General features: G+C 40.0%; 2 protein-coding genes across 2 annotated transcripts in view; both read right to left on the reverse strand.

The window, feature by feature from the left end:
- Positions 1-21,284, reverse strand: part of LOC125456875 (limbic system-associated membrane protein-like) — a 1,200,329-nt gene that overhangs the window by 1,075,542 nt on the left and 103,503 nt on the right. The window lies entirely within an intron of this gene.
- On the reverse strand, positions 10,702-11,094 carry LOC125456877 (small ribosomal subunit protein uS8-like). Its single transcript, XM_048540377.1, has one exon. It carries the CDS (start codon positions 11,092-11,094, stop codon positions 10,702-10,704), a length of 393 nt encoding a protein of 130 aa, XP_048396334.1.

Here is a 21,284-nt window from a genome sequence, read left to right on the forward strand (position 1 = left end):
GTGGATCAGGGTGACCCAGAGGAAATGGTCCCTGTGGAAGGCTGATGAGGGAGGAGAGGGGAATACACAGCTGTTTGTAGCATCCTGGAGGTGGCAGAAATGGTGGCTAATGGTCCTCTGGATATGGATGCTGGTGGCATGCTAGATGGAGGACCAGGGGACCCTATCGCTGTTGTGGAAAGGAAGAGAAGGGGGTGAGGGCTGAAATGCAGGACATGGGTTGGACGTGGCAAAGGGCCTGTGAATCACAGTGCTGAGGAAACCTCAACTGAGGAAGGAGGACATTTTGGAGGCCCCCTTGTCAAAGTTGGCATCATCAAAGCAAATGTAACGGAGATGAAGGAACTGGGAAAATGGAATAGAGTCTTTCCTGGAAGCAGAGTGTGAGATGTACATTTAAGATAACTTTGGGAGTAAGAGGGTTTGTAGCAGATATTGGTGGCCAGTCTATCCCCAGAATTGGAAAAAAAATTGTCGAGGAAGGGAAAGAAGGAGTCAGAGACGGACCAGGTTAATGTGAGAGTGGGATGGAAATTGGAAGCGCAATGGATAAACTTTTCAAGTTCGAGAAGAGAGAGGGAAGCAGCACCGAGGATATCATTGATGTACTGGAGGGTGGTGTAGGACCGGAACAAGGAATGTTCGACATACCTCACAAAGAGACTGGTTTAACTGGGTCCCATGTGGGTATCCATGGCCACCTCATTGACCTGAAGAAAATGAGAAGAATTAAAAGACGTTGTTCAGGGTGAGGATGAGCTCTGCAAGGTGGGGGAGGGTGGTGGATGGTGGGGGCGGTTCAAGCCTGTTTTCCAGGCAGAAGCGAATAGCCATGAGACCACCCTGATGAGGGATAGACATATAAAGGGTTTGCATGTCAACGGTGAAGAGGAGGCGGCTGGAGCCCATGAAGTGGAAATTCTGAAGTTGACAAAGTGGCAGAGCAATCAGAGATGCAAATGGAAGGGACTCGACAATGACAGAAAAAATAGAGTCAATGTAGGAAGAGATCAGGGCAGAAGCAGGGAAAAACAATTATTCTGCCTAGTCTGTCCTGTTTGTGGATTTTAGGAAGGAGGTAGAAGCAAGCTGTGTGGGAGTTGCTCGATTTAGAGGCAGTGGAGTGGAGAATATCAGATGAAACAAGGTTATTGACGGTTGTGGACACAATAGCCTGATGTTCCTCCATGGGGTCATGGTCCAGGGGGAGATAGGAGGAGGTATCTGAGAGAAGGCACTCAGAAATGTAGAGGTCAGTCTACCAAACCACAACAGCATCACCCTTGTCAGCAGGTTTAATTAAAAGTCAAGGTTGGATCTGAGAGCATGGAGTGTAATCAGTTCAGAGGGAGATAGGTTGGGATTGGTAAAGGGGGGGGGAGGAAGAAGAGAAATTAAGGTAGTCAGTCATGTTGACAGATCTCAATGAATAGGTTGAGGGTTGACAAAAGGCCAGAGGGAGGGGTCCTAGTGAAAGGAGAGCGTTGGAGGTGAGTGAAGGATACTTTGTGATGGGGGGAGGAATTTTGTCACAAGAAACCGGCAATGAAAGAAGACTTCAACATCATGTCATGCCTGAAAATCCTCAAGGTGGGGATCAGAGGGATAAAACTAAGACTTTTGCTGAGTGCAGAATATTCAGCATCAGAGTGTCGAATGTCAGAAGGGATAGTAACTACACAACAGGAGTTGGGATTAGGAATGGGAAAGGAGTCAGTGTGAGGCGGGGGCAGTTGGGTAGGAATGTTCCAAAGGGACGTGCATATCTCATTATATTTGCTTGATGTGTAATGGTATTTATGGCCATTGCAGAAAGCTAGACCATCAATGTCCTGAGCATAACTGATATTACTACAGAGATTGGTCAGAAACTAAATACATTGTGGTAAATACATTCGCTCCTGAATTTTAAAATCTTTGCCCACATCAAAAAGACACAAGTGAAGAATATATTGGAATACTTTCCCATTATTTAGATGAACATGGTCTCGACAATATTTCAAGGTGCTCAACACTATCTTGGACAAAGCAGGCTGTTTGAACCATACCCCATGTCCCTCCTCAAATCCCCTCCAAAACTACTGCACCCCATTTGCAACTTGTACCACCCAAAAACTGGGTTGCAACAATTTGCCAAAATTGGAGTCACCTCCCAAACCTGTTGCCTCCAATTTCTTGAATGTCAAAGGTAGTAGTACCAAAATACCATCACTGGCAAGCTACGTGCCATCCTGATTTAGAGCAATATCACAATCCTATCATTGTGGCTGAGTCAAATCCTGGAAGACCCTGTGGAACAGCATGATGTAGACTATCCAAGTTCAGAGGTACAAAGAAGGAAACTCATTACCACTTTTTGAAAAGCAATAAAGATTGGGCAAAGATAGACTAACATGGCCAGTGATGCCCACATACTGTGTTTCATTTTCTTTCAGCTATATCCTGTGTTAAGTGGGGTCACCACAATATTTGCTGACCATCTTGATACCAATATCATTGGAGATTTGGAATGTGTTTTTAATCACCAGATGCCCTTCCTGCTGCTTAATACAATGTTTAAAATGAGGCAACTGACTAGTAATAATATCGAACTTGAGAATTAATTATAAAAGGAACCTTGGCTTAATAGCAATAAGGTAATATAAAATATTACACAAGTCAGTGCTGACAATTTTCTGTATATCCTACATTGAATTAAAGGCAAGGAGGTAAGGTAACCCGATTGCTTCTTTGTATGGAGAAATACAATTTCCTAATGTTTTGCCTCTATCCACACAGCAAATACAATTATTCTTCTGTCAGAGGTATAAAGCTGAATTTTACAAAAAATATTCGATGTGGCAATTTTGATGAGTTTTGTGAAGGGTTTCTCTCTGCGAGCACTGGCAGGTTTTCTTGCATAATCTTCCAAAACTCACTTAATTACCAGTGTACCAGGCCATTCTCTTTAAATATCAGACTTGATGACTGCTTTCAATCATACTAAACCTAACAGCAATTCTTCAAATAGGCAATTTCAACTATATTTACCCTTTGATAAATGAACAATTAATGTATATCGATACTTCAGATTTTCCGACTGGATCTTGTTGCCTAGCAACCTGTTCAGCTCATGGTTAAAGTAATCACTATTCCATTTTCAGTTTCAGATGGTTCTTTTCGACAAATAGCAGATGACTTAAAGGTTAAACCTTTATCAGGTTTGATACATTACACAAAATGAGTACAATCAAGCTTGCTACATATGGACAAGTTTTACATTACGTGGTATTCAGAATGAAAACCTTCTCTTAAAGCAATAAAAAGGTAGGTTGAAAAGACAAAAGTTTATGTCTATATAACTTCTTCATTATATATCAGCTTAGCCTAGCCTTTTCATTTTCCAATGTAGGATCCAAAATTCTTCATTAAATGGAGCAATTAAATCTCTGCTTGCTACATCTTGGGTAATTATTGTGCCATATTACAACAGCCAGCACAAACCTCTGATGAGGCACTCCTCTCAATAAAGTTAAGGAATCAATTATCATAATATTCCACAAATGCTTGAACTCCTATTCAGTTCTAACAATCAGTGACCAGAGGTGAAGGGAACCATTATGGCTTCCCACAGTCCTGCTCTTCACAGCACCCACATAATCTGCTTTATAATGAGGTTAACAGAAAAAAAAATGCATATGAGGGGTGTGGGGGCACATTGGAGTTTCCAATATTTACACCTAATGGAGAAATCTCCAAGTTCAGAGAGCAAAGTCATTAAAAAAAACTTCTGTCAATCTGCAATATAAGAAGATGGAATATCACAGGACTGTGCTTCTAAAGCTGTGTCTCACACACACATGTAATATAGGTGGGCTAATCAGAGTTAACATATTGATAGCACTATTTCTAACCTGTTTACTCTGCAAATGAAATCCTCCCATGGCAGCAAGGATTTTTAATGCAAAGCCCTGTCCAATTCTGTAATCACCGAGAAAAGAAATAAGCATATTCTTCTTGAGCATATTCTTCCTCAGATAAGACAACCAAAACTGCGCACAGTATTCTAGGGGGGGGGGGGGCCTCACCAACACCCTGCATAATTGCAGCAAGACATCCTTGTACTCAAATCCTACAGTTTTGCTTCTTTACTGCTTGCTGCATCTGTGTGATTACAATCTGCGATGAGTGCATGGGGACATCTCATTGAATATTCCCCTCTCTCAATTTACAGCCTTTAAAATATTAATCTACCTTCCTACTTCTGCTACTAAAGTGGATAACCTCACATTTATTCACATAATACTGCAATTGCCAACTCACTCAGCCTGTCCAAATCACACTGCAACATATCTGCTGCATCCTCACGCTCACCCGTCTACCTAACTGTTCTAAGGAAGGGTCGCTTGACCCAAAACATTAACTTTGATTTCTCGCTGCAGATGCTGCCAAACCTGCAGCGCTTTTCCAGCGATTTCTGTTTTTGTCATCCTTCCACCTAGCTTTGTCATCTAAAAATGTGGACAGTTTAGATTTACCTCCCTCATCTAAATAATCGAGAAAAGCTGGAGTCTGAGTACAGTATCGTGCGATACCTCACTGTTCACTGCCTTGCATTTAGGCAAAAACACATTTATTCCCAATCTTTGTTTCCTACCTGCTAGCTAATTTTCTACCCAATACACTAATCCAATTCCACGTACTTCAACTTTAAGAAATTAATCTCTTCTGTGAATCTTTATTAAAAGCATTCTGAAAGGCCAGATAAACCAGAGCCACTGCTTCCCTGAGTTTTGAGGTTTTGAGTCGACAAGATTCCTGTCAACTTGTAAAGCACAATTTCCTTTTGTAAATTTATGCCGATTCTGTCTGATTCTACCACTATTTTCTAAGTGCTTTGCTATATAATCCTTGAGAGGAGACTCTAGTACCTTTCCCATTACCGATGTCAGACTCATTGGTTTACAATTCGTCGTTTTCTCGCTATCTCACCTTTTGAATGGAGGGGAGCTAATGTAACCCCACTAAACTGTAGGAACATTTCCAGAATCTAAAGTATCTGTTTCTAGTGCCACTCCTGGAACTACTGTGTGATGTAGATCACCAGGCCTTGGGGATTCATTAGGCTTCTGTTCCATCAATTTCTCTAACACCATTTTCCTACTAGTACAGGTGCGCTTCAGTTCCTCTCTCACACCTTGTATTTCTCATTTGTTCTGGTATGTTATTTGTGCCCCCCTTTATGAAGGCAGAAATGAAATATGAATTCAGTTCATTAGCAATTTCCTTGCTCCCCATTATATATTACCCCATTTCTGGCCATAAGGGACCTAAATTATTTTTCACTCTATCTACCTCTGTAAACTTTTAGAGTCAGTTCATATGGTCCTACCCAGCTTACTCTCATACTGTATTTCCCCCTTCTTAATGCCTGGGCCCTCCTTTTCTGATTTATAAACTGTTCCCAATCCTCAGGTTGATTTTTTTTTCTTGACAATTTGCAATTTTTTTTGCATCTAACAGTATTTCCAACTTCTCCATAAGCTGCAGTTTGGCCACTGTTCTCTTTGCACTCTTGTGCCAGACAGGATGAAACATTTTTTTTTCTTGTTCACTCATCTGCTCTTCCAATGTTTGCCATAGCTTATTCACTGACATTCCTTTCAATAACATTTCCCAATCTCACTCACCACCTTGAAGATGAATTCTATCACATTCCAGCTGCTCATCCCCTCTGAGTCTCACACAGCTACATTATCGATTATTCCTCTTTCATTGCTTAATGCCCAGTCTGGGTGGCCTCTTCTCCTGTCAGTTCCTCCATACATTGGCCAAAAAAAACTGTCTTACCTGCTAATATTCCTCGTCCATAATGTTGCGAATAACACTTCACCCAATATCCATACAGATTAAAGTCACCTATAATTACTAATATTCCTTTAATGCATTGATCTCTGGTTTTCTGTTTTACTGACATTCCCAACATTAGCACTATGGTTTGGTGAATTATATACCACCCAACTAATGTGTTTTGTTTCGAGGTATTTCAGAATTCTACACACATTCTAATTTTTCTGAGGTAATATCTTTCCTTAATACGGTGCTTATTTTCTCTTTAGCCTGTAATGAAACTCTATCACCTTGCCCTTTTTATCGGTCCATCTTACTGAATACACCTAGATGTTTAATTCCCACCCCTAGAGACCCAGCAGCCATGTTTCCATAATCCCAACCATGTCATATCCATTTATATCTATTTGTGTGATTAATTCATCAACATTATTTTGAATGCTATATGTGTTGAGGCACAAAGCTTTCTGGCTTGTCTGTTTAAAACCCTATTCCCACAATTCTTTATTGTAGCTTTGTTTGATTCTGGCCTTTGATTCATTTGCCTATCACTTCCTCTAATTTCCCCTTCATTTGTTCTTGTCCTTGATTGCCCTTCCTCTATCTCCTTGCAAAGGTTGTCATCCATCTGCCAATTTAAATCTTCCCCAGTCACTCTTAGAAATACTCCCCAGCGAGCATGAATCCCAGTTCTGCCCAAGTATAACCCTTAAATGTTGCATTGATCCCACCTCTCAGAACCAGTTCCAATGCCCCAGGAATCCTAAACTGTCCCCCAAACCCATCTCTTTAGCCACGTGTTCATCCGATATATCCTGCTTTTTCTGCTTTGACTAGCACATAGCACTGGCACTAATCCAGAGATCATTATCTTTGAGGTCCTACTTTTTAATCTTGCTTCCCAACTCCCCATATGCTTTTTTTAGAATCTAATCCCTTTTGTTTTATCCATGTCATTGGTACCACCGCACCACCCAGGTGCATAACAGCCTGGTACACTAACTGCTCTGTCCAGGACCATAAGAAACTACAGAAGGTTATGTCCACAGCCCAGGCCATCACGAAAGCCAACCTTCCATCCATGGACTCCATTCACGATTATCATTGCCGCTGAAAGACCTCTCCTATCCAGGTAGTGCTCTTTTACAAACTCTCCCGTCAGTCAGATGATACAAAAGCTTGAACACGTGCTAAGTGGTTCAAGAACAGCTTCTTCCCTGCCACCATTAGATTGCTGAATGGACCTCTCTAACTTCAAATGATGTTTATATTGCTCATGTTGATCTTGCTTTGCACACCTCCTGTGTAGTGCAACCTGAATGCCTCGCTCTGCCTAAGCACCTCATGATCCGTATGTCCTTGTTTGCTATGATCTGCCTGTTCTGCTCACAAAACAAAGCTTTTCACGTACTTAGGTACATGTGTACACATCCACTAGCTATTCACCCTCAACCTCCAGGATGTCCTCTTGTCCGAGATATCTTGACCCTAGCACAAGGAAGGCCATATACCATTATGAAGTCTCATTTGTAGCCACAGAAATCTTCATCTATTCCCATAGGTGAATGCCACAGGGGATTCCCGCACTGCCTATCTAGTCCTCTTACTCTGCCTGGTTGTCACCCATTCCTTATCTACCTGAAAAGTCTCACTCCATTGAGTGACCAACTGTCTACATTAACTATGCATGATTCTCTCAGCTATGCACAGGCTCCACAGAATCCTGAACCACCATTCCGGCTCCAAAACTTAGGCTTCCAGAAGGTGAAACTGGAGACATTTCCTGCACACGTACTGGTCCTAGGCAGTGGAAATGTGCCCAGGTTTCCACACAGAACAATAGAAGCACCCACAGTTGAGTTCCCCTGCCATGATTTGGCCCTGTAAATTTAATCTTTTGGAGATGCTCAATATTAAATAGAATCAATTTCTGTACAGCCCTTCTTACAATAGGATACAGCCCTCAAAATCTACACAGCATAAACCTTACAAATTATAATTGAATATTTACCATCTTCATCACCTTCACCAAAACCACCTCCTCCCGCAATGAGTTATTTAATTGTCCACCACCATTGATGATCAGATGTGGCAGGACTATAGAGCTAAGATCTTATCCATGGGTTGTGGGATCACTTAGCTCTATCATTAACTTGCTACTTTTGCTCTTTGACATGCAGATCGACTTGTTTGGTGGCTTCATCAGGTTGACACCTCATCTTCAGGTATGCTTTGTGCTGCCCCTGGCATGCCCTCCCGATACATTGAACCAGGGTTGACCCCTGTCTTTACAGTAATGGTTGACAGGGGGATATGCTGGGCCAGTGGATTGCAGATTGTGCTCAACTAAAATTCTGCTGCTATTGATGGCCCATAGCACCTGAAGGATGCCCAATCTCGGGTTGTCAGATCTGTTCGAAATCTGTCCCGTCTAGCACGGTGATAGTGCCACACAACACGATGGAGGCTGCACTCAATGTGAAAACAGGATTTAATCTCCACAAGGACTGTGTGGCAGTCACTCCTCTTGATACCATCACCAGTAGATACTAATCTGCCTGCTGCAGATGCAAGGATGAGGTCAAGCAGGTTTTTCCCTCACCACTGGCTGCAGACCCAGTCTGGCAGCTCTGTTCTTTAAAAGATGATCAGCTCTATCAGTAAGTGCTCCTGCTGAAGCACTTTTTGTGATGACATTGAAATCTCCCACAGAGATTTGCCACCCTCAATGCGTCCTCTGTGTTGTTTAACATGGAAGCATGACAGGACATAATTGAAAATGCAAATATAACACATTAGATCAGTGAGTGATTGTATACTGCATTTTCTTGACACTCAATGCACATTTATTCTTTTCCTCATCTTGTATTAATATCTGGGTGAGCATCCAAATACATTTCCCTTTCAGGCTAATTTCTTTTAATTGTATGTGAATAATTCTTACAATTAAAGCTAATATTTTTGCCAAATTACTCACTTAATAGAAGAGTCAAGATGCCATCATTGATATCTTGTGTATTTAAGACACAAAAGAATCCAGCCAGGAAACATTTTGGAATAGGTCAGAATAATACAAAAATCTCCTGTAACAAATACATACGTTACTTCAAGCATCTATGTACTTCTGATCAGTATTTGAAGGATGCAAACATGAAAAGAGGTATTCAGCCTTTATTCTTTATTCATTCGTGGGATGAGGGCATCACTGGCTTGGTAGCATTTATTGACCAGATGGCAGTTAAGAGGCAACTACATTGCTGTGGGTCTGGAGCCACATGTAGGCTAGGATGGCCGTTTCCTTCCCTAAAGAACCAGATGGGTTTTTCCCAACAATCGGCAATGGATTCAAGGTCATCATTAGACTCTTAATTCCAGATATCGATTGAATTCAAATTCCACCATCTGCCACGGTGGGATTCAAACATTCCCGGGAGCCATGTTATCTGGGTCACTGGATTAACAGTCCAGCAATAATACCAGTAGGCCATTTCCTCCTACCAGATTGATGTTGCTCAATGTATCCCACAGTTAATTATTTTTAAACGAAGGAACAACTGGTTTCTGCAAGTTGGAAAACTTCTTTAACAGACAACCTAAAAATCTGGCTTTCCACTGGGGTGAAGGTATAATCAATACAAATTCAAACAATATGGCAAGTGCATCAGTGGCCTGCTTCCTGAAATGAATTGCAAATTTTACATCATTGTGCTTAAACAGCAGCACAATTAGAGGTTGAACCTATTGCTATTGATATGACGGAATCACTGAATACTGGCGTATGGATTTTCTGAGGTGTGGCAATCTGCACGATTACATAATCTGGTCCATTTTCAAAAAGAACAGAGTTCTACATTTCTGGGAGGAGATTCTGGTCAGGGCTCCCTCAGAAATGTGGAGCCTAACTTCTGAACTGACAGCTCTTAAGCAGTGCACAAAAATTGCAGAAATGCAAACCATTTGCTCTTTTCACAGCAGTCAGCTGTCATATTCTGATATTTAAAGATACTGCCAGCCACTTTGACAGCAAATGTTAAGTATACAGCCAGATGTGAATTGAAGGTGTTGGGAGAGTTGGGTGGCAGGTAAGTAGGGTGTTGGATGAATGTGTTGTCAGTGAGCCAGCTCAGTAAAGTGCCTCAGGTAGGATGCCATGTAGATAGAGGTAGAGTGGCAGGCGGGTTGGATACCATGGGGAGGGCACCTGGTTGCAAGATGGCAAGTGGGAACAAATATATGATGCAATATTGAATAGGTCGGGGGAGTAGGAAAATTTGAATTCGGCAGAGGATGGGAGGGTGGTTATCCGATATGTTTGTGTATGGCAATGGGGTGAGGTCATGTGGAGTGTGGGGGAGGTGTGTGTTTGAATGTGCCATGAGGAGGATGTTGAATTGAATCTAGCAGCAGGATGCAGTCTGGTCTTGTCCGGCAGTATGGTGAGGCTTCCAGACTACTGGGGTGGGAGGGAGGGTTGGGTGCAGACTGCAGAAAGGAGAGCATAGCCATAATATCATCTCAAAGCATAGTAAATATACAAGGTCAGTGCAACCTGCAGGTTCCTGTCCAAGTCATTCACATTGACTAGCAAATATACAGTTGTTCATTCAGGCTCACTCGGTCAATATCCTGAAACTTTGGATCTACTGACACAAAATAAGCAGCAGCAGTCAAGAAGCAACTCACACCAACAATTCAAGGACAGCTAGGCATGATGGTCATTCCAATGAAACCCACGAAGGAAAGAAAAGTAGCTTAATACTATAGTTCTCCTTCAAGCTACACAACACACCAAAAGAACTCACAAACTCCCAGGTCATTTATTAAAAGAAATGAATCAATTCTGAATGTTTTATTAAAGACAGGTTGCACATTTTAGAAAATGAATCCCAGGATCTTTCCTCCCGTGTGTTTTTGTTTGGCTTCTTCATGGTCTATGATCCCTGCTGAGATCATTAGAACGAGGTACCCAAACTGCTGTAAAGGCAGGAGGCTATTTTTCCACTTTTTGAGCTCTTTTACTTGAACATCAAACCTGGGGCTAATAACACCACACGTGTTGAGTCTGTCAGTGAGATTTACAACTGTTTTCCCACTTCTGCGGTCATCAAAAATCTCAAACTCTCCAATGTAGTCATGCTTCATCATTCCAGTTAAGAATCTCTCAATCCCTTTGGAGCATGGCCGGATGAGAATCTGGTGTTTTCCACATTTCTCTGTACTGTTGATGCTAGGAAGGACATCAATGAGAACATTCATGTGCACCATGATGCTGCTGGTCAATATGGCAAAAGAGCTGAATCAATTTTGAAAACTGAATGTTTGTCAATCTATTATAAATGAGAACCCAATCTCCCAATTCAAGTAGCTTCAAACTAGATTGAGATTAAATTAATATTGGTAACTCGTTTACAGCCTTCCATCATTCTCTATACATTCTTCTTACTTGATATAAGGCTTTACTCATGCAATCTTGCTGTCATGAATGTTGTCTGTCCCGATTTATCATTTATACTTGACAGCTTTTATTTAAATAAAACTCATGCAATTTTATGAACAGAGCTAGTATTCTACTGTAATTCAATCACTGCAATACTTCAAATGTTATCCTTATAAATGATTCCTTTTCAAAGATTTTTTTCATCGTTACCAATTTTTTTCATGTCTCTGAATGCATTGCAATACTATGACTTGGCGAGTCTTACTGCTATTTGTGAACTTACCACTTGGGGGCACATTGGGACAACTGCCATTGAATTCACCTTCACATGCTGGACAAATGTTCTGATTTCATAGGCAAGAATGGAAACACTATTTGTTGCATTTCAAACAGGAACATTTAAACAGACTGGTCCATGAACAGCAAAACCATGCAGCACTGATGACGTCACTTGAACAATCAAATATTTCTGACTGCTTCAAAACTGAGAAATACTTGATGAGATACAGATTTGCAAATTGTAAACATACAGGAAAACATTTTTGTAAGGCTTCTGCACAAATTTCTACATCGGAAATATTGACATATTTTGGTACTAAAATTCAGGACATTGAGCAGGTGTAGAAAGCCCATGAGAAAAAAATCCCTGATGCCTTAATCGAGCACAACGTAAATGTCTCCATTTAAATTATTAATGTATTGCATCTACACAGTCAAGATCTGAATGCAAAGCTTATTTAATGATGAACATTGAATAATGTGCAGCCAAAGGTTTATGATACCTCCCGTTCAGGGTTAGGTGGTCATGAGTCACAACACAGCTTCACGAGCACAGGAGTCATGTTGCTCAAGAGCAAGGTACTTACTAATTCTCACATAATTTATAAAAATAAATTATCTCTGACAGATAAATTGCTGACAAATAATGAATATTCAGATACAGTTATGACTGGAAGATTTCCTTATCTGAAACTTTGGGTTTTACTTTGCATTATTAACAGTCTTTGTACACTCATGTAAACTTTGCGGGCAGCACGGTGGCTCAGTAGCTAGCACTGCAGCCTCACAGCGCCAGGGATCCGGGTTCGATTCCAGCCTCGGCCTACTGTCTGTGTGGAGTTTGCACATTCTCCCTGTGTCTGCGTGGGTTTCCTCCGGGTGCTCGGGTTTCCTCCCACAGTCCAAAGATGTGCAGGCTAGTTGGATTGGCCATGCTAAATTGACCGTAGTGTTCAGGGGTGTGTGGGTTATGGGGGGGGCGGGGAATGGGTCTGGGTGGGATGCTTCAAGTGGCGGTGTGGACTTGTTGGGCCGAAGGGCCTGTTTCCATACAGTAGGTAATCTAAAAATAACAAGGTAATCTAAAAAACTTTATATGAGCTTTTGGGAGGGGCTTTAGTTTTAAATCCACCCTTTATTCTAAATCAAACTAGCTTAACAAACTCTTAGCAGAATTCCAATCGACACTATGTTCTTTTGTCTTCACGAGTGAATTGTTTTTAGTATCCTCAAAGACGGTCTCAAATTGATGCATGGATGCAAAATTATTTTTCTTGTTTTAAGTATTTCCAGCTATTCTTCTCGAGCTTGTGCCTCATGCTGAGGGATACATTTCTTGTGATAGGGTCATGACAGTATTCAACCTTCATGAGTAAACTAGACAGTGAGTGTTAAAGCTTGTTCATAGGTCCATGGTTTCTCTGGTTTTGTATAATCTGAGGTTTGAAAATTCCTACGAGCATCTTAACACCCAACATGAAGGGTTGAGACCTCAAGAAACCCTGCAAAACAGGTTCTGACCACCAGATCAAAATTCAGGACTTGAGTTTAACAATCTAAGCTACTGTGATGTGCAGTTTAGAAGCAATACCACACTGCTGAAAGTGCTAACTTTTGGATGAATCATTAAACTGAGAACTACAACTGCCCTCATACGTGTAAGTAAAAATATTGTAAGCAGTGAGGTTTTCTTTGGCCAATATTTACCCCTGAATCAAGAGCACAAAACAAAGTAGCACCCGGGGTTAGCCTTGTGTAAACTGGCTGCCAAGTTATTTATGCTGAAAACCGTAATTGACTTAAATGGTACTTTTTCAAGGTACTTCATTGGTTTATGAGTGTTTTGGGATGAATGGTGGAAGTCAGTTAATAAATGTAAATTCTGTCTCAAAAAAAAATCCTGATCCTTCAGTTGCGTCATTTAATTATCTCAGGTTCATTGTGAGCCAATAAATTGAGGTTGTAACCACTCCATTTCATGAAAATGAACTTGTTTTTCCACTGTTTCTTCAATGTGTAGCTGGGACCTATGCCAGGAATATTATATTCTGGTTGATATTCCATGAGGAAGGGCTGTATAAATTTTGGCTGGGTCTTCCTGACCTCCTACATACGAATTGCATGAGCCATTATGTTCACAAAGCAATCATTAGTCAGAATCTGTTAGACACAGATGACACAGGCATGATCCTCCAGAGAAAAAAAGTAAATAAATATCTTACTTCAAGCAAGGCAACTTCAGAAGTATACATTTATTTTTTTAGAAAGTTTATTCTTTAAACAAATTGAGAAACAAAACATTTCATGAAGATCATAGATTATCCATCTGTTGTTGGGAAAGTAAATAAAAGAAGGTCATTTTAAAAAAAAGTAACACAATGAAATAAAGTCAATGTGGTTTTGTGAAAGGCAAATCATGTTTGAACAATGTGCTAGTGTTATGAGGATTTAACAAGCAGAGTTGATAAAGGAGTTCTGCTGCATATAGTGTATCTCATTTTCCAGAATACATTTCAAAAGGTGTCATATAATGGTTTATTGCATAAATTAGGACCTCTGAATGTTTTGGACTAATGTCTTGGTATGGATTGAGGATTGGAAAATACACAGAAGTCAGAGAGTTAGGATCAATGGGCTTCTTTTTCAGAAAAGCATAACTAGTGGATTCTCTTGATGATCAGTCCCATGTCTTTCATCACTTGTCATCCATATGAATGGCTTGAATGAGCAGGCAGAGTGCAATCTATCCGATTTGCAGGTAAAATAAAAAAAACATGAACAGCATGTTGTAATGAGAATATGAGGAATCTGCAATGACATAGAGATAAACTTAGTCATGGATGAAACTTGGCAGCTGGATTTAAGTGTAGCGAAGTGTCAAGTTATGCATTTGGATACATGGAAAGATCAAAAGGCATACTATTATTTAAAGACTACAAAAAAGTGCAGCAGAGAAGGATCTGAGTGTTCTTATGTATGAAACACACATCTAGTATGCCGATGGTTTTAGAGAAAACACATAGAATTTTGGTGTTTATTGCAAGAAGTTGGGAGATTAAAAATAGGTAATTCTTGTTGCAACTGTACAGGATTTGGTAATGTTACACATGGAGTACTGTGTAGAGATTTTGTCACTATACTGGCACTGGAGAAGTTCTACACAAATTCACTCGGCTGATTCCTGGGAAGAAGGGGTTGTTTTATCAAGAGTGACTAAACAGATGATGCATTCATTCATTAGAATTTACAAGAATGAGGGATAATCTTATTGAAAGAGACAAAACTTTGAGGGGACAAAAACCTGAAGTTGCTGGAAAAGCTTAGCAGGTCTGGCAGCATCTGTGAAAAAAAATCAGAGTTAACGTTTCAGGTCTGGTAACCCTTTCCACAGAACTGAGTAAGGGTCACCAGACCCAAAATGTTAACTCTGATTTTTCTTCACAGATGCTGCCAGACTTGCTGAACTTTTCCTGCAACTTCTGTTTTTGCTCCTGATTTACAGCAACTAGTTCTTTTGGTTTCTAATTAAGATTCTGAGGGGGTTTAACAGGGCACATGTTTCCATGAGGGGCAAATCTTGAACTAGGGGACATAGTTACAGGATAAGGAGACATAAATTCATATATTTCTCAGTTCAAAATGAAAGGAACAGTGGAAAAACAAGTTTATTTTCATGAAGGAGACACAAATGAATTGAATGCCACATTGGGCCCTCCAGATCATATCAAATCTTAAATAGAATCATAAAATCCTTACAAGGTGGAGCCTACATTTAGCCCATCAAATCTGTACTGACCATCCAAAGAGCAACCCATTCAGACCCAATCCCTTTACGCCACCCTTGAAACCCTGCATTTACCATGGCCAATCCACCTAACCCAAGTATCTTTGGACAGTGGGAACAAACCAGAACACCTGTCAGAAACCTATACAGAACGTGAAAACTCCACACAGTTCACTGAGATCTACTGGACAAAACAGTCCGACAACATTCCCCTGGCAGGAAAATTTCTGGGACTCATGCCTGCAGCCAAAATGCATCAATGCCTTTGCAAGATTCTGGACTCACGAGAGGATGAGGTGTTGTTTGCAGGGAGGAAGTCAAGGACAGGGAAACAAAGATGTCAGAGGAAAGGACTGGGGTAAGAGGCTGTAGTGACCTTCAGCATCCCCTCAAACCTTTCCTAATTCTTGGATTTAGAGTACCTGTCAATAAGGCACTTGGTGGGCTGGATTCCAGAAGCACAGAAAACCATGTCACTCTCTGATCCCTGAACCCTCTTACATTCCTGTAGGCATCATGAATGAATGATGCAAGTTCGCTCATTAATAAGCCTGCTTGACATCTGGCTGTAAGTAAGTGAGCAAGTTTCCTGCATGGGCCCTTACAGCTTTCAAACTACTTGCACGCAATTTTCTCAGAGAATAAGGAAGAAACACAGTCACAGGAAAATTGCAACAGGTGGAATTTTATTTCTTTAATGAGAATCGCACCATTACATCAGGATTGGAGATCACTCTCAGTACAAAAGTAGGTCATAGTTGAAGAATGTCCGTCTCAAACAACGTCAGCATGACTGGAGCTGTGAACGTCAGCTGAGGAGCAAGTTTACGATCACTCATCATGTTACAGCTGACTAGCGAGTTGGCTTCGGCCATGTACTGGGAACTGCAGACTGGAACTTTTTCAAAATAGATTTTTTTTTAATCATGAAAGCAGAATTTGGGCCACAGTTGCAACTGAATGTGTTTATCCTAATTGAACATGACAATATTCAGTGTTGAACACTTCATATTTATTCTTCATTAATGCTGAATGGAGAAATTATAAGCCATACATTAGAACCAACAATCAAGTACGAAAGTAATTAATTACCCTCATTAAGACTTTCGATTTGCAACTCAGTTTGTCAATCATTGTATTGTTTACTCAGTTGTTCAAATAGGAATTAGATGTAATCAGGCATTAAAATTTATGTGAAATACCTTAATTAGCATATTAATCTCTTCAATTAGATGTCTAATCAATGTATTTGCTTTCATTAGCCTTTTTTGTGATGAGTACTCAGCTGAAACTTAGAACAGTCTCTAGTTGCATCCCTATTCAATAGGTAGCACACAGTAGATCATAACTGGAAATAAACAAAATAAGAATCCAACTTCATAATTGTCAATGTACCTCTCTGCACAGTTTTCGTTTATATACAGTGTACACAATGAAACCCTGCTTTTTGTAGTTTCTCATGAAAATAAGCCTATTTCATAAACCTGTCTGAAGCTGATGGAAAATCTGACTGCCTCATCTATACAAGGCCCAGAATTGGCAATACCTGTGCAAAAATATGGTAAACCCACTGAAACTGGATTGAAATTATTTTAAAATTCTGTGTACAACATATTATCGTGTACAACATATTATCATGGACTTATCAATAAGTGATTGTGTTTCTGAATGACAAGTGAGAATTGACTCCACTCAAATTGATTTGACACAAACCACCCATGATACCAGCAAAATCTGGGAAGATGTGGTCCTGAGGCTGCTGGTTGAGAGAATCTACCTGTACTGTAAACTTCATTATTGTTCCTGAGGCATCAGTAACAAAATAAGTACATAGCCACATTTGATTAGATCTTGAATCATTGTGGCACTACCAGTAATTTACCATGTGGCAATAATTTTGATTAAATCTGCTGACTGAAAGCAAACCAATCTTTAAACCCTTCCAAAGATTTGGGATAACACTTAGGGTTATGCAATAAACACTGACCAGCCCATAATGCCCACATCCCTTAAGTGAATGAAAAAATAAGTACTGAATAAAGACAGAAAACCAAAGAAACAAAGGCAAACATGTATATACACATGTCGGTGAAAGTCCACACTTCAAACATTAACTCATATTTTCTCACAATTACTTGTCTTTCCTGCTATTTTCATATGTGTTTCAGATTTCCAAAATTTATTAACAAACACAGAAAAACTTTGAAAACTCTTTCTTCACGAAACATAGTATCACAAAATGTTTTAAGTAGGATTCCCCCCGTTATATCTCTGTCTTTGGAACAATATTGTACTGTACAAATGAATAGGACAGCAGCTCAATGGGAGTTAGTTTATTGTAGCTCTGTCCATTTTCTTCTGAATTATTTTGCTCATTCTGGCATCAGTCCTAATTTCCGTTATTTAGAAGTTACTAGGGAACACATATTAAAAATGATACCTAAAACTGCAATCACATTTGCAAAACACCAATATCATTCTGTAGGGCCCACAACTAAGTACAACAATGACAAAGAAACATGTAAAATAGACTAAACAGTGTACGTCAATAAGAATGAGAAGAAATTAAAAGCCCACTAAGTAATTTGTATAGTGCCAGTTCAAACAACTCCCGACCTGGTTCTTTGATGCAAAGGACTGAAACAAGTAACGACATTTATGGGAATGATAACTTTAGATAGTGAACATTAATCAATCTTTCTCCTTTAATCACTACCTTCCAGTAGAATATGACAGAGAACAGCTAAGTTAAATTGTGAAAATGACGCTGCTTATTATGAACACTTGAACAATTCACGTAATGCAATGCACATCATCTGACATTATGACAGCCTTTCTTTTCAATCAATGTCAAGCAAGGGGAGGGAGTTGGGGTAGGATATCCAAATGTTATAGCAGGTAGTGTACTGTCTTTTCCAAGGGAAGTCAAGTAATATTAACTTTTTTTAAATGAAGTGAAGTAATGATTGATGAAAAGGTAAAATGCTCCCTCATGCTCTTACCATGACTGATGCAGAAACCATTGCAGAGTAGATATTGCTACTGTATTGAAATAAAATAAGCTCTCCTGTGGATGAGTGAGAGAGCGCTTGCTTGCGATCTGTCCATTGTAACACTTTCTTTTCCCATTACCAATGAATGATGATAAAGTAGCGTCATTCTCACATACAACCTATGTATGGGGAAAAAAAACCATAACTGACTTTTTAAAAATTTTCTTATTTTATGATATAGAATAATGCAAGCACTGTGCGTTCAATCAGTGTACCAGGCTGTATTATCCAGGCACAATGCCTCCTCACCTGAGGACAGAAATGCCTATGGTCTCTGTGAATTATGGCTAATTACAGATTAGGATGAGGTGAAAATGGCATATTCTACATAGCACTTCTGGTTGATGACATTTACAAATGCTTCAGGCTAGTCCTTTGCTGGACTCCTCCAGCACTCAGAATAATTAGAAATGCCATTCAGCAGGAAAAGGTTAATAAAGCTATCTGAATCAATAACCATGTATTTCATGTTTTTGATGTAGTTTTTCTAAATTAAAAGGACAGTGATGAAATCTCCAGAGTTTGGCCTGAAAAGCACTCTCAAGTGCTGCTTACAATGATGACATGTCACTATGTGTCATGATCTCCCATGTTATTTTGCTTGCTGAGTAGCTATTAAGTTTGAAACTGTAGTGATTAGAACCAGGTGCAATGCTTTCACTATGAAGTTCTTGGTTGGGGTTGTTAACCTGGGCCAATCAAGAGAGCTTTGGCTAACTAACATAACCAGGAGATTAGAATCTCCTCACTTGAAAACTGACTCCAAGCTGGCTGGTCCACAGCCAGTGTACTGGGCACTGGTAAATAAAGGGTGATGTAGTGATGGGACACCAGCCTCTGTGCAGTTATTTCAGAAACACAAGGCTTTTTATGGTTGCCAACTTGAGCAAGCCGGCTCTACCAGAACTATCCTGTACCTGCACAGCAATCAAACCATATGAGCCATAACTTACCCTTATTTTCAAATAAATTTATTCCTGAATTTAGTTCATATCCCAAAATGCTGACGTGAATTGACACAAGCCTGAAATATTCAACTTGCTGCTGTTTGTTACTGATTAAAGAGATTTTAGACTGTTACTGGGAAGAATGTGCAAAATATATGTTCTTGGAAAGAATGGCAGCAGATTGAGTTTCAACGGTAGAATCTTTTGTCTCATTGGAGTGTTGAGAATATTAGGTTGCACACAGCTGAACTTCAAGCAGCTATTTAATTCCAAAAGAGGATCAGGCTCTGAAGAAGATTTCACTAGCATTTCTACCTCAATACAAGGAGCATATGTGACTCATGTTACCATGAGGAAGAATACATGTGAAGGCATTATGAAGATAACATATTCCTGAAATAACAGTGAGTATCACAAACGATGTTTGGGAGTCTGCCTAGGTTCATGAAAAATGGCAAAAATAGAAATGGAAACATTTCAATGGTTCACCACAAAAGGAATGTGGATGGGAATTTATCTTGGATGGAAAAGATCAAACTTGTGGGAATCGAAAATGAAGATGAGCTAGAGGAAGCATCTCTGGAAAATGAAGATTCACTGTGAAAGGCATTCTAAGATTGCAAATTCCAGGTTGAGAAAAGAACGAGCCAGGAGTAAATCCTTAGGCGGTAAGAATCGTTTTGGATTGATTGTCAGAAAAGTGAACATTTCTGTAAAGGACAGTGCAAGGTGCAGCTGTGATCCGTCTTTTTTTTCCCCCCGATAAACAGCAAGACAATATATTTTATTTGGTAAATAAATGTATAAGTTGGCCACAAAGATAGCATTTAACTAATAATGTTTTTAGTCATTTGTTTCAAATAAACATTTTAAAATGTGAACCTTTGTCATGGCTTTCAGTTATTGACTAGAAATTAATTTATTTTAAGAAAATAATTTGTTTCTATGGTGATCAGAACATTGTTAAAACTTCTAAATTTTCAATTTGTGTTTCTGGTGTTTCTCATGCTGGTAAAAGGTGCCTGCTAAAGACTGATGTCGAATGGGGTGGAGTATTGAGGGTGGCAGGTCAGTTTTCACAGAGCATGGAGCCATGCTGATGGACAGAGAGGTTGAAAAGACACATGTGGCAGTGAACAGGACTGACTGTGGATCTGAGGATGTGGCGAGAACAGCTGTATAAGGAGCCTTGTACATCAAGGAGATACCTGCACATTCTGCGTTGAGTTGAAACTTCAGCTAGAATGTATGTGAGGCAAGTCTAAGCCGGAGGCAATCAGAGTAATGACAATGGCAACCCTGGAGATGAGAACAACTCCTTCCTTATTCATCAATGTATCAGTTGACATATTAAAAGTCAATCATCTCCTCTGTCATGCAATGGACTCCTCAGTTACTAGGAATATCCTTCTTGCATAAACTGTTTTTTTCTTTATTCATTCACAGGATGAGGGCATCACTAGAATAGGGTTCTATGCGATGCCCTCTCTTTTTTATAAACTCTTGTGACTATCATCCTAACTGATCCAGTATCTCTTCATATGTCACTCTTGCCCTCCAAGAAATCAGTCTGTTAAACATTTGTTGCACTCCCTTCATAGCTAGAACAACCTTCCTCATATAAGGAGATGAAAACTGCACACAATACTCCAGATGTGAACTCACCAAAGCCCTGAACAATTACAGCAAAGCATCATTACTCCTGAATTTGAATCCTCTTACTTCTGTCCCTCGGTCAGTTCCAAGTCCCATCCTCAGGATCTGTCAGTCAATATGATTGGTCAAGAACTCTACAGCTGAGGAGTGAGTGTTGCCAGGAGCGCAGAAAGCGGCCCAAAGAGGATTGTGGCTGATCTGAAAAAGTATTCCCCAGGGTTACACAGTGGGCGATGGATTCTACAACACAATTTGAGAGGGCGGGGGGAAATAAATCAAGTTCTGTTGGGCAGCTGGCT

The sequence above is a fragment of the Stegostoma tigrinum genome, chromosome 12 (genome assembly GCF_030684315.1).
Source record: "Stegostoma tigrinum isolate sSteTig4 chromosome 12, sSteTig4.hap1, whole genome shotgun sequence".
NCBI lineage: Eukaryota > Metazoa > Chordata > Chondrichthyes > Orectolobiformes > Stegostomatidae > Stegostoma > Stegostoma tigrinum.